General features: G+C 43.0%; 1 protein-coding gene and 1 long non-coding RNA gene across 4 annotated transcripts in view; both read right to left on the minus strand.

The window, feature by feature from the left end:
- LOC127142595 (uncharacterized) overlaps positions 1-587 on the minus strand; it is an 11,172-nt gene extending 10,585 nt beyond the window's left edge. For all 3 annotated transcript variants that reach the window (XR_007813473.1, XR_007813472.1, XR_007813471.1), the window contains exon 1: positions 55-587. This is a non-coding gene — a long non-coding RNA (uncharacterized LOC127142595). The remainder of the gene's footprint in view (positions 1-54) is intronic.
- The window catches only part of usp11 (ubiquitin specific peptidase 11), a 27,103-nt gene extending 13,372 nt beyond the window's left edge, over positions 1-13,731 (minus strand). The window contains exons 1-16 of the mRNA XM_018676040.2: positions 13,448-13,731; positions 10,939-11,048; positions 10,502-10,632; positions 10,297-10,414; positions 9,059-9,204; positions 8,858-8,919; positions 7,988-8,087; positions 6,465-6,638; positions 4,903-5,061; positions 4,509-4,733; positions 4,329-4,412; positions 3,534-3,628; positions 3,233-3,436; positions 2,708-2,823; positions 1,667-2,185; positions 600-670 (exon numbers count right to left, since the gene is read on the minus strand). Of these exons, the coding sequence (XP_018531556.1) occupies positions 600-670; positions 1,667-2,185; positions 2,708-2,823; positions 3,233-3,436; positions 3,534-3,628; positions 4,329-4,412; positions 4,509-4,733; positions 4,903-5,061; positions 6,465-6,638; positions 7,988-8,087; positions 8,858-8,919; positions 9,059-9,204; positions 10,297-10,414; positions 10,502-10,632; positions 10,939-11,048; positions 13,448-13,557 (2,424 nt within the window). The 5' untranslated portion in view covers positions 13,558-13,731. The remainder of the gene's footprint in view (positions 1-599; positions 671-1,666; positions 2,186-2,707; positions 2,824-3,232; positions 3,437-3,533; positions 3,629-4,328; positions 4,413-4,508; positions 4,734-4,902; positions 5,062-6,464; positions 6,639-7,987; positions 8,088-8,857; positions 8,920-9,058; positions 9,205-10,296; positions 10,415-10,501; positions 10,633-10,938; positions 11,049-13,447) is intronic.
- Between the last annotated feature and the right edge of the window lie 611 nt (positions 13,732-14,342).

The raw sequence follows: 14,342 nt of genomic DNA on the forward strand, positions 1-14,342 counted from the left end.
TTTTTTGACCACATACTATACTATGACATTTTTGTCATATTTTTGACCACATACTTACAGTATGACATTTTTGTCATATTTTTGACCACATACTATACTATGACATTTTTGTCACTTTTTTGACCACATACTATACTATGACATTTTCATCACTTTTTGGACGACATACTATACTATAACATTTTTGTCATATTTTTGACGACATACTATACTATGACATTTTCATCACTTTTTGGATGACATATTATAGTATGACATTTTTGTCACTTTTTTGACCACGTACTATACTATGACATTTTCATCACTTTTTTGACAACATACTATACTATGACATTTTTGTCATATTTTTGACCACATACTACAGTATGACATTTTTGTCACTTTTTGGACGACATAATATACTATGACATTTTTGTCATATTTTTGACCACATACTAGTATTCTAACGTTTTTTATGATACAACTGGCAAACTGAATGTCCTTTGGGTAAAACTGAATGCACTCTGCCTAAACCTGAAAAAACTGATCTTTGGCTGAGGTTATGAGTCCATAATACAATGTGTGCATATCAATACATTTACACACATACACACACTGACCTCAGCTTCATTTTCATTGTAGAATCTCTTCTTCATTTCTGGGTCCCAGTCGATGGCCACATAAGGCTGAGCTGCAGAGTGAGTCAGTGCCAGGGTAAGAAAATTTAAATGAAATGGAAAACATAACCAAATACAGTTTGTAAAGCAATGCAGTAGATATTATAATACAGATGTCAGTGTCCTGCAGCCAACTGGTAGATTCACCTTCTCACCACAGTATGTAATCTGTAGGTAACATGAGCTGTTTTTCCCATTGTAAAAACATTAATATCATCCTCTTTCTTTACCTGTTAATGCACCTTGGAAATGTTTTTATTTTTTAACAAGTAAAAGATTTCAAAAAACAAATTCAGTGCTGCTGCAGTACAGTGTGGTTCCTGCTGTCATTGTTGGACCGTCTAACTTTGATGTTGAATTATAATCAACTTTCTATGTGACATTTATGTAAAAAACTGGAGTATGCTGCAAAACAGACTCCAGTGAATAATACTGAATCACAAGTTTCAAAGTATTGTCAAGTTCAACTGACAAATCCCCTCTGACACGAGATGAAGAAATTAACAGCAAAGGCTTGATGTCTCAATCTGAGCAAATGCTGCTATGCTCCTTGTGGGAACCACTTTACTGACTACTTTAGGCTGGGATGTTAGCTTGTTGCCATGACATGAAAATGACACTGGCTTACTGATCAATACGGCTTTTTAAACACATTATGTTCAGGGATGTGAGGATGAAATGGTGTGATGACAGATGACATTTGTTGCTTGCAGTTTTTGTTTTGTAGCTGAATATTTCGCCTGAAACTGAGGATTATGGATCACATTATGTCGTTTTCTGTTTTATTCTTAATCTGAATTGTTTAATTGGTATTTTTGCTGCTGTTTCACCTAATTGTCTCTTGAATCCTATAGTTTTAAATCTTAGTGGGAATGCTGTCTTTTATCTCGTAACTCTTAGGAGTCTGCGGTCGTATCACAGAAACCTCTGACCTGCAAATCCTCTTTGTAACCATGGTATCTTAACACTTAAAACAGGAAGTCTGTGTGTGTTTGTGTGTTCAGACTTACAACTGAAGGACACGGCACTCCCTCCCTCTCCCATCCCTCTCTCGGTCGTCCCGTTGGAGTTGACCGCCTGGATGGTGAACAAACACTTCCTCCTCTTACGAACCGCTCTCCTCTTCGCCGGCTGTTCGTTGGCCGGCGGGCTGGGAGAACACGCCTCCTCCTGCTTGTCTTCCTCTCTTTCCTCTTCTGTGGTCTCATTGGGCTGCAGCGTTTCCTCTGCTGGTGGTTCTGAGCTGGTTTCAGTGTCGGTGGTTCTGCTCGAGTCCCTGCAGGGACTCGCTCCATCAGTGCAGTTGGGGGTGTTGGTGTTGGTGTTGGTGTCGCAGAGGGGCTCGGTCTGGTTCTGGGACCCGTTCTTGGTCTCTGTGTCGCCATGTTCCAGTGAGGGCTGCGTGTGGTTGAGATCGGGGAGGGGCTCTGCGGTATCGGTGCCATCTGATTGGCTGTTTGCTGATGTATCACCGCTGCAGGGCTCAGTCTGAGAGGGTCCGGCTTTCTCTGCATCCTCCTGCTGCTCATCTGAGGAAACAACACAGGACCAATCAGAGACATGACAACCAGTTATTTTCATTATCAGTTCATCTCTGGACTTTAAAATGTCAGAAAATATTCAAACTGTTTTACTGAGCCTAAAGTGACATCTTAAAATATCTTGTCCGACACATCACCCCTGCTTTTGCTGACCTACACTGACTTCCTGTTTCTTTCAGAATTGCTTTGAAGGTCCTTTAATTACCTACGATGCTCTTAATGTCATAGGACCATCTCTGACTTATTAATACTCAATCAACCACAGAAAGCCCTGAGATCTTCCAACGCTGGTCTCTTGATTGTTTAGGACAGAATTACCAAAGACCTTAAGACGTATCTTTACCATAAGTTTTATTTGTTCTTGCCGTCTTTGTTTACTCTTGTTTTAAAACTTCCAATGTAAATGTAAAGCACTGAGCTGCATTTCATGTATGAAAGGTTCCATACAAATAAAGGTATGATCATTATATATTATTAATGTCAAAGCTTGGCAGCAGGAGGTGACATTACCGTCACTGATGCCGTTGGTCTGAGTCTTGTACAGCTCCTCTTCATCATCATCTTCCTCCTCCTCCTCCTCCTCCTCTTCCAACTCCTCAGAGGGGTCAGGAGGTCGTACATAGCGCCTGCTCACAAACACACACACAAATATATATGAGTGATACATCACAACAGGGTTGAAACATGGTAATTGAGTAAAAATGTTTCAAATACAAAAGGATATTAAGGAATAATCAAATTTCATAAAAACACTGCTAAATGTTTTTATGACCATTAAAATATTTGTTGACTGTTGTCAGTCTGCTTATTGTCTGGCTGAAATGTCCTTGTTCTTGTTGGTGGAATCAGAGAAATAAAAACTGAAAGATATTTAATTTGTTGTTTGTGTTCTGTTCATTTGTCACGTTATTAAATCAAGTTTATAAACTAGGATGTTTAAAAACGTTAGAATCTTTGTACTTATCACATCAATTATTGAAAAAACTTCAGTAACACTGCAAAAAACGTGTGTGTGTGTGTGTGTGTGTTACTGACGCCAGCCGCTGCAGGAACAGGTTGTAGAGCGCCTCCTGGCTGCAGCTGCTGCGCGGCACGCCAAGCAGCAGCGGGTGTCCGAACAGCGACGTGCCGTACGAGCTGCTGCCAGAGCCGTAGTCTCTGTAGTGAGAGCGCTCCCTCAGGTAGAGCGCGAGCAGCACCTGCTCCTCCTGCTGCTCCTTCAGCTCGCTCAGCTCGTACCTGAACACAAACATGTCAAACGGCAGGTCGGTGAAGCTCATCATCATGAAGCACAGACCCTCAGTTTTCAGGCAAACAAACTTTAGTTGTTACTTACACGAAGATGTCGTCTCGGTCCAGAATGCAGCTCAGAGATTCATCAGTGGTGTAGATTTTGTAGAAACGATGGTTGAAAACATCAGCTACCACCATCTGAAACACACACACACTCGAGAAGTTAAACTTCCCTCTGTCTCATCAGATCACTGACTGTGGGTTTACAGAGGAGAAACAAACTGAGAGCTCTGTTTACAGTGATGTATAAATAATACAACAAGTGACAGTTACGCAATAAAAGACAACACACATCAAGACTTCAAATAAAACAAAAATGAACAAGATTCAAGGGACAAAAGGTGATGACAAGAACAAAAGTATCAGAGCATTTAGATTAAGAATAAAACAACACACAGCTACAGAGAGACATGAACGATAAGGACAGTTAGTTCAATTAAAACATGCACACTGTATTCTGAAGGTTAAACTAACTAAAAGCTGATTTCCCCTCAGACTGTGTGTCGTGTAGGGTCTTGTATATAATGGAAAATCAGGTGTGTGGTGTCTGGGACAACCTGCAACACCTTGACGAAAAGTCACGCATTTTATGTTTTGTGTGACGTCTCCCTCTACGACTGTTAATTTGGCTCTTGAGAGTGTGTTTCTCGACCCGACAACACACAAGGACGTGAGTGATGATTGGTCAGGGGTCAGACTTGTAGTGTTGCCAGCTTCCTGACCAAGATGTGTCAAGAATTCAGGGCTGTATGGTCGTCAGTGGACAGAAATCCTTCCGTCTGATCCTGAATAATAGGACATTATCTGCATCACGACATCAGCTGTAAACGTCACTGACCTGTGTGGGAGGTACGTTGGTCATCTCTGACAGAGCAGAGCAGAGGTCGGACACTTTTCCTGCTTTAGGAACCACAACTCGATGCTGCAGACACACAAACATTTAATATTTGATTCATTTTTATCATCATGTTGGAAGTGCAGAGTTTTTACATCTCCAACAGTAAAATAAAACTGTTACCTGAACAGGTTTGGCGTAAGGGTCCAGTGAGACAAAGAAGACCTCCATGACGCGCTCCTTGCTGACAGGAAGTGGGACGCTCAGGTAGCAGAAGGGGTCGAAGGTCACGGAGACCTTGTGGCACTCGGGACAGACGAGCGTGGACTTGAAGAGGCCGTGAAACGTGTCGACGATCACCGAGTCGTTCCGCCGGCGGTGGTTACGCCACGCCTCCTCCGCCACTTCCTGTGGGGTGAACAATCAGAACGTTTAACAGTCGCTTGATTTGTTTGGAGCTTGTTGTAAAAAAGACAGAAAAGAGACTGAAACGTCAGAATGTTTATGCTACTAACACCACATTATGGACTGAGCTGAGTGTTGGCTATAGTTCAGGTGAAGCTGGAGCAGCTCTCACCTGGTCAGGTCGTCCGTCTGCGTCTCGTAGTTCAATGTACTCTTTGTTTTTGACTCGGTTCAGGTCTTCGTGCAGCCCGTCCAGCAGGAAGGACAGCAGCTCCTGACTGTCGTGCTGCTGGTAACCCAGAAACTGAGACGCAAAGTGACCCACCTTCGTCTGCACAAACACAAAAACACACGGTTATAGTCACTGAGACTCCATGATACCTTGGCTTTTTTGAAGCTTCATCCACACTAAAACTTTACTCCTCACACCCAGACAGAACTTGTGTGGAGAAATGTGACCCTCTGAGGATACATCCACACTAAAACATTTGAGGTTTAAACTAGTTCTACTCTGGAGGTTTCACTTCTGGCCTCGTTTCAAGTTTAAAAACTCAAACGTTCACTTCCTGATTGGTCTTATCAGTAACAATGCATCCTTTCCTGATTGGTCAGGCTACGACCACGTGACTCATTTCAGCCTCTGCAAGTGTTGCTGAGCTTGGTGTGTTTGCTGGCAGCTACGGTGCAGCTATGTTCTTACTTTTCATTGTTGCTGTTCCTCATTGTATTTTCTGCAACTAAGCAACCAACTGCAGAGTCAACAATCTACTTCCTGTTTACACCGGCATGCAGTGTACGTGAAGGGTCATGTGATGTGCTTCTGACACGGAGCTAAAACGCTCGTCTGGACGGTAAGTAAGTAAAGTTTATTTATAAAGCTCTTTAGGGTCTGACACGAAAAGAAAAAATATTAAATAAAAGTAAAAACAATAAAACAGATCCATGAGCAACACGAGGTCAGACCCAAATGCCTGTCTGAAAGGAATGTCTGACTGTTCTTTAAAAGCCTCCTCTGAGTTTGTAAAACAACAGAGTGAACGGAGCCTGGATGTAAATCTTTAAAAATACATCACAAATAGACAGTTTCATTTAAAAGAATCAGTAATTCCTTAAAACAGCTGCTCAGTGTAGTTTTAAACAAAAGGAGGAAACAGTGGGTTCGTTGGGGACTATTTTCAGCAGCGGATTAATCCCCATTTGGTGCTAATTTCCTCATCAAGTATGAAAGCAGGACAAAGCTTTGTCAGCAGAGTTTAGTAGTTTTAGTTCTCCATCCTCAAACAGTCCCAGGGAAACATTTCAACAGCTTTACTGTGTATTTGTCCTGTTTCTCTCTGACATGAAAACTTCAGGCTTCATTGTCCAGAAGCTCAGATGGTTTCACAGAGGAGACGCTCTGATGCTGTTTTTCTTTAAACTGTGCAGAAAGCAGCAGAAGCTCTGCCTGTGTTCAGATCTCAGTGGTGGTGTATCTCCTCTGTGGTTTGGAGTTTCACTCCTCTGTTCCTGTTCTGAGTTTCATCTGACAGACTCAGCCTCACTGGTCTCTGATCTGTGACACCACAGCTTTAAAAATATCAACCCAACATGAAGAGGCTCAGCAAGGCTACGTGTTGGCTTAATCAATTAAAAAGTACTGAAACTGCCTCAGGATACGTTGTTGTTTCAGGGTGTTTGGTGAAACTGAAACATCCGTATATCGTCGTTCCCTCGTCAGTTTAATGTTTCTGTTACCTTAAAGACACGTGGCACCACAGAGTAATGTCTCCCCGACCACATCTGTTTGATGACGTCGGCGTAGGCCTCGGCGATCTCTCCCTTCATCCCCAGAGGGTTGGTGAAGTTCAGCTCCTCCAGGTAGGAGCTCTGCAGGAAGTACTCGGTCAGGGGAGGGGTGTTACTCAGACACTGCAGAGAAGGAGGGAGGGAGGAGGTGTTAGGGTGGACAGAGGAGAGATTCTGGTCCTGATACCTGATGACTTAAAGGTAGAAATGAATGTTTGTTTAATGGTTTTACAGGGAACGGAGGCAGAGTTCCTTCAGTGAAACCTGAGGACGGACACCGACACCAACCAGGTGTTAATTATGCACCGGGCAGGTTTCACGATTCCTTGATACCTTGAATTAAAATCTAGTCAGAGAACTTCAGAAGCCACATGTACGGCAACCAGGAAATAAACACTGTGCTGCTTTAAAACGGTTCTGGTCTGTGTCAGACGTCCATGCTGCAGAGGCAGCCCTGTCTCACCTTCCCTCTCCATGCTGGTCTTCAGGTTTCTGCCTGCAGCCATGAGGTGGTGTGTCAGATCACAACTGTCATCCACACGATGAGAAAATACTGACGTAACCAGTGTATTTTACAACACTGTGAAATAAATAGATAATATGAAACGAGAGAAGTTTTTATTTCGTCATATCACGCAGTCTTAACCGTGAGTATAAACCTTCATTGGACGAGGGAACATTCTCCTCTCTTCTGCTTCCTGTCTGTTCGTTTTCTGAATCCACGTCTCTACAAACAACCAACAAGATGCAATCGTCACACTGAAAATGGGAAGTTCTGATAAAGATTTTTGTGGTGTTTTCTTTCCAGGTAATTATCTTCCCTCCTTCCTGAAGATGACTGTGATTGGTTTGAAGAAACACAAACAATCGGTGTGTTTTTTCCTCTGCAGCAGACTGACTGCAGTCAGACCGTTCTGCAGCGCAGTGAGGACAGGTCTGATAATCCAAGACTAGAGAAAGTACACGACCCAGATCTGCTCAGTGTGTCCTCTGAAGTAAAGTTCTGTCTGTACACGTCGAGTTTCTGTGTTTATGATTCAGTCGACTGCAGCGACGCAGAGAACTGAACTTCATGAAGCACAGAGACACTGTGAAATTAATTACTGCGTAACAACAGTCAGATACAGGGAGGACGACGACTCCTGGATGAGTTCACTGTGATTTTAAACTTTTCTTTATGGTCAAAACAAAATCAATTATTGACCAACAGTGGAACATTTTACAAACCTGAGGTAGAAAACTATTATATTGATAAAATTTATACTGCAATAATTATTGTTATCATTTTATCGCCCTGTTGTAGCAGCCATACTGTTATTACAGAACACACCACTGCAGGTCCAGCTGATCATGGTACACTTGTTGTTTATGACGCTTGATTTCTGGTCTCATCAGAATCAGAACCAGAACAGGAACAAGTCAAACAAAACCCATCTCTCTCATCGGTCTCTTCAGGTTTAGTGTGTACAGACCTGCAGAGCAGAGTTCATGAAGCAGGTGTTGCCCAGGTTGGTGAGGCCACAGACTCCAGGTTGTCCTCGGTACGAGTCCTGATCCTCCACAGAGTTCCTCCTGGAAAACGAGGACATGGGTCAGATTCAGGTCCAGATGGAAAACAGGAGGCGATGTAGGAATGAAGACGAAGAAAAAGAAATGTAAAAAGTGACTGGAGAAACCTGAGTATTTTTCCTCTGATTTCTAAGAAGATTCCTGGACCAGGACACTCAGTGGACAGTTTATCAGGAACACCAAGCTACAACTAATCCTGTGATTAATCCTCCCTCAGAGAGGTCTTTATGTTTTTTACTCTCACTGATATAAATGCAGCTTGGGTGACAGAAGCAGCTGAGGGGGAGTGGGCTTTTATTTTCATTGTTAAACAACTCGTTGTTTTATTTAGAGATTCGAGTTCCTTCAGTGTTCAGAGCTCAGGTCCTCTCCAACACAAACAGTAATAAAGCAGATGGGACACCTGTATGTACTGAGCAGGACATGATGCAGTGGATGAATAAACTTCTGTCTGGCTGACAAAGCATATTTTAAACATTAAACATGTGTAAATCATTTCCAGACAAACATGAAGCTGCTGTGACTCTGCTTCTCCAAACAGGAGGAGGATTAAATCTGAAAATCAGAGCGAGAGAGAACAGAGAGGAAACGCAAGAGGAGCAGGAGAGGGCGAGGCAGAGGGAGAGGGAGAGGTTTTTCAGAAGAAGCGAAACTGAAAGCAACGTGATGTCAGTGAAGGCCACAGAGACAGGTGGAACAGGAAGAGACGTGGGAGGGACGGCTGGACGAAAGAGAAGAATGAAAACAGAGGAGAGATTAAAGAGTTTTCTCACATGATCTGAGGTCTGGAGCTCGGCCAGGTGCCGTCAGCGTTCCTCGTCTCCATGATCACCGTCTGACACAAACACACAGGTAGATTCATTGGAGGCGTCAGATTCTCCCTCTGTTACTGAGTTAATCTACAGATCTGACGATGTTAATATCTGCGTTGTTAAATGGCGTCAGTGAGGACGAGCTGAGGAGTTTGTTCTCACCATCCCTGAGCTCAAACAGGCGTCCAGCACGCTCACATGGATGTTCCTGAGACGCTCACAGTTACTGTCCGAACTCTTCATCCACAGACGACACTCGGAGCCTGGAGGCACCGAGAAGGCCTGACACATCGCTCTCTGGATCGACTCTGCAGACACGACGACAGTAAACACATTCAAGAGTTAAAGAGAAGTGAGTCTTCCTCTTTGGGTAAACATCGGTTGTTACTTGATGTTTATAGAAGCGTTTACATTATGTATTTGTGTATTCAGTGAAATGTTTCAGGCTACAGAACATCACAGACGCATTAACGTGGAAGTTGGCACAGACATTCGTGACACTCAGAGGATGAACCAAAATAATCTTCAGTCTGTGTGATACTTGTTTGGATTATGAAGCTCTGACTCTGAGCTCTATCTCAGGCCCTGTTTACAGGACAACAGTTTGTGTATAAAACAGTAAACCTCTGTTGCAGTTTGGCCTTTTGTTCACATGACGACGCCATTTTGGGGCCTGAAAACACAAACTTTTGGACCCAGGTTCTAATCTAATCTGAAGATGCCACCTGCAGGTCCAGATCCTGCCGTGGTGGAGCTTCAGCTCATGTATATTTGCAGGCGAGTGTTTCACACGGTGGTGATCTTTATTTGTGTCGTTATTTGTGGCGTGTGAAAAGACCGTGATCGTCACCGTGGAAACATAATACACAGTTCTGGTGAACTGTGACGACACCGCCCCACCCCACGCACAGCTGTTGTGTGTTCAGTCTAACAGCTGTGCATGATCAGAAGAAGAAGAACGGGGGGGTTGAGCTGTGTTTGTGCAGCAGACTTATCAAGTTGCCACCTACTGGCCTGACATGATACCACTGCAGATCAGTGTGCACAAATATCGATTTCACAACACTGCTGTTCAAACACTGAACTTTTTTTACATACAAAATATCTATTTTTTCTGTTTAAAAAAATTAATTGATTATCAAAACAGCTGCTGATTAATTTCCTGTCTGTTGAAAAAAATCCACTAATCAACTAATCGACTTCGCTTCAGATGAATCAGCCCTCGACTTCCTGTCTGGTTGATGATATCAGTGCAGCAGGATTTATTGAAAAACTTTATTTAAAACTGACAGTCTGAAGAAACATTTTGAATTATTTCATTAATTTTCTCTGCGTTTTCTCTTCATCACATCTCAGTGACGACTCTGGATTAATGGACAAACACACACAGACTGACTCACGTATGTTGTCGGCGCGGCTGAACTGTGCGGTGGTGACGTTCTCCATGTTGCTATGGAGACAGAGGAAGATCTCGACGGGGTAAACCTCCACCTTCAGGGTGCTGGGCAGGTCCACCACCTGATACAGACACAAACACAGCTGCTGTTAAAGTGTCTGAAGCTGCAGGTGCGGCTCAGACTCGACAGACTGACGTGGAGGTGTTACCTTGCGTTCGAGCGGCGGCTGACCGTCCACCATGCCGTACCAGGCCAGCAGCTTGTGCCAGGCCTCGGCCGGCACCAACACAAAGTCCTCGTTCTCCACCAGACGCTCCTTCAGGTGATACGAGTCCAGATCTGAAAACAGGAGACGCTTCGTTGATCAAAGACGTTTATAAAAGACAGAGCAACGTTTTAAACCTTGAGCTGCAGAGATCAGGGTCTCAGAGCTCGATCCAGATCCTGGATAAGATTTGTCTGTTTTAGTCAGACAATTAAAGGGACAGTTCAGATAATTTGAGGCGGGGTTGTATGAGGTTCTTATTGAACTGACTCCTCACAACCCTCAAATAATCCAAACTTTCAAGGTCAGAGGTCAGAGCAGATGTGAAGAGGAAGAGGAAACAGGTCTTTGTTTGCGCAGCAGGCGAGGCGTTTACTGACCTTCGAACAGCTCTGTGTTGTCGATCTGACCTGGGAAGGACGACGAGTTCTGGTCTCCGGTCTCCACAAACTCCTTCCACTGTTCGAACCAGCGATGCTCCACCACGTACCTGCAACACAAACACAAACACACATTATTACGACACTTCTTTGTGGAGCTTGATACGTTTATAAATAAAGTTTGGTTCAAAGTTCAAACTTGATATTTTGTGCATGTATTAATTAAAACATGATTTTTTGACTCAAACGAAAATTAATTCATCAATAATATTGTTGGTTATTTTCAGCTCTAACTGTGATATAAAGTGACATATTCCCTGACGAAAACTGCCCACTGTTTACAAAGAGCAGAGTCCAAACATTCACCAAATCCAACACCTCCACCTCCTCTACGAGTCACTGGACTGTTTTATGTAAGGCACTTCTCCCACCGGCTGAAGGTCGGCACTTGAACGCATCGAGAGCTCCAAACAAAACCTCTGTGTTTTCATTTACATGGAGGTTTAATGATGGAAACTCAGTTTGATAAGAATAACAGATTTAGTTTTGATTTCAGCTGATCGCTCCGTCTGTTGTTGGTTTTCATCCTCGTTGTTATATTTCTGTCTGCGTCAAGTTTCTGCTTTTAAAGCCTCGTTCTGGTTCTGGCTCTCGTTATTCTTTTATTACAGTTTGACAGATAACCACTTTGCCTCCATTTTGCCTCCTGCCACCTTATAAAAGAATAACAATCTAACAGGCCTCTTTGTTGCCACTAACAGTCTGTCTATCAGTCCATCTTGTTCTCTATCTGTGTCTGGTTTCCTGTAATTGTGCATGAAGATAAGAACATGTGTCTGAAAGCAAAAAAGAACAAACAACCAAAACCGTCACATAAAACCTGCGTCAGGTTTTTGTCATCACATTGTAAGTGACTGTAAAGTCAATTTCCTGACACGTTCAGGGTTCCTGACGCACTCTGACCGTGACTGTGAACAGAAACTAAAACCAAATGACGGCAAAACACAGTTGGGAAGCGGCGACAGCAGAAACCTGCCCAGTCACGGAGCTGATCAGGTTTCCACTGACGGCGTCCAGGTGAAAACACACATCAGCTTCAGTCTGTCCTCAGTGGAAACACCAACACTTGTGTTTGAGCTCAGAGTCAGTCAGAGATGTTTTTCATTTCACTCAGGCAGGGCGACTGGAAATTACTCAAACATTTATCAACCATTTGTTACGTTTCTATCAAGGAAAATCACGTCTTTATCTTATATTGTGATAATTATCATTATTATTTTATCACCTAGCTCCATGTTAGGGCTACAACTAACAAATTATCTTCATTAGTAGTATAGTGAAAACAAACAATTAAAAAGCCAAAATGAATGTAAAGCTGGGTGCGGGGACTGTCTGTAAACACCTGTTTTATAAATACAGATAAGTGAAATGATGCGCTGGGTTTCCCCTTGTTAGGATTTTTCTGAGAATGAATCATTTCCAAAAGTGTGTTTTTAGTTGCCTGACAACTTCATCATTTTACCAGAAACCAACCAGGACTCTACAGCAGAAGTTAACTAGTCAGTTAGCTAGTAATTTAACAACAAATACACGTTTCATGTGATGTGATAACTTTTTCTGACAGTTTACACACTGAACAATCAAACTATTAAATAACTGTTGTTTTCAGCGTTAATTACTCATCACAATGACAGAAATAAAACAAAATAAATCCACATGAACCCACTGTTGTAGTTTATACATCTTTGTGGGGAGAGATTCCTTGTGTTATACAGTCAGCTGTCACAACAATCCCACTTTAAGTTTATAGATATAAAACATCTCCTGACAGCTCACAGTCACATACAGAAACATTTTATCCCTGATGTTACCGCCCAAATACCGCAGCCAAAAGACAAGCTCGGAGACTTGCAAATCAAATTAAAGGTATTTACATACATTTAAAGTGAATTTAATGTTGCTTTAAGACTTCAGGGCAGATAGATAGCCTGTCACCACTGGGTAACAACAGCCAGACCAAATGAAAGTGAAAATAATTCCGCTTCAATCAGGACTGTAGGAGAATCAAATGTGAAACTATGACTTGGTGCTAATGAACAGAGGCTTATCGCTTTCTGAGGACTGCTATCCACACGAGTCTTTATCTAAACACTCAAACACAGCTCTGATAAAACCAAAAGTGGAAGCTTTACGAGCGGACCCTGAACGTCTCTCTACAGCTGGTTGACATGCTAATGTTAGCATCCTCGGCTAACGATCCGTTCATCGTCTGCCTGGCTAGCAGGAGCTAACACGGCAGCGGCGGCTAACACCCAACACCGAACCGTTAAACTGCCCCAACTAAGTCAAACCGACACTTCAAAGGCCTGCCTCTGCCGTTAAACCCGTTAATAACCGTTAGGTAACCGTGTGATGCTAACAGTTAGCCCCGTCTCCTCCTCTATATGTATGTGTATGTGTGTATGTGTGTGTGTTTGTGTGTGTGTGTGTGTGGCGGGCGGACTCTCACCAACTGTCCCCAGCCCGGAGCTCACACTCCCGCAGCAGAGACTCGATCTCCCGCCGCTGGGTCTCCAGGCCCGGAGGCTTCGCGGCGGAACAGCGGCTGTTGGCCGTCATGATGCTTAATCAATCACTCATAAATGTCGGAACTGTTGAGGATATTGAACGGAGCCAGGAAACGAAAGGCAGAAGTCAACCGCCGCATTGATCAACCGATAAACGGGGAAGCTGCACGGAGCTGTGTTTGCGGAAGTAGGAAGTGGTTCGGACTAGGGCGATGACGACTTCCGGAGTCAGTCTCTGTCACCCTGTGTCTCCACTAGAGGGCGTCATTCCGATAAACAAAAATATAAACAAACAGAATTTACAAGTAAATATACAGTGGATTATTGGAAAGCTGAAGTTAAAAGCACAAGAGACGCAAAAAGAGACAAAAGTAGTTGTTTTGTGTCTCTTTGTGGTTGTGTTGTATGTCTTTGTGCTCCAATGCAACAGAACACACAAGAAAACTAAAGAAATCTGAGGCCTGTACTACGAAGCGAGGTCACTGGCTTATCAGGGTAACTTCAGGAGTAACCTGGTGTCGTGTAAGGTGTAAGAATTAACGTGCGCTCTTCATCTGAGAGATACGGTGCACGCCGTTTTATGCATGCGCACTAACTTCGATTAAGTTAACACCGACTCAACTTACCGACATCTTAACCATCGGGTTTGTCAACCGCGACTTTCCTTGATAACCCCGAGTTAAAAATGTATGTAGAAAAATTACACCAATTTATATAATTATAATACATGTATATAGACTTTATATAGAAATAGATGTTAGTACAACAAATAATATTAAGAACATGACAGCAGTAGTACATTTTGCCATTGTAAATCTAAACACAAAAAATGTTCAA

Source organism: Lates calcarifer, linkage group LG6, assembly GCF_001640805.2.
Source record: "Lates calcarifer isolate ASB-BC8 linkage group LG6, TLL_Latcal_v3, whole genome shotgun sequence".
Lineage (NCBI taxonomy): Eukaryota > Metazoa > Chordata > Actinopteri > Centropomidae > Lates > Lates calcarifer.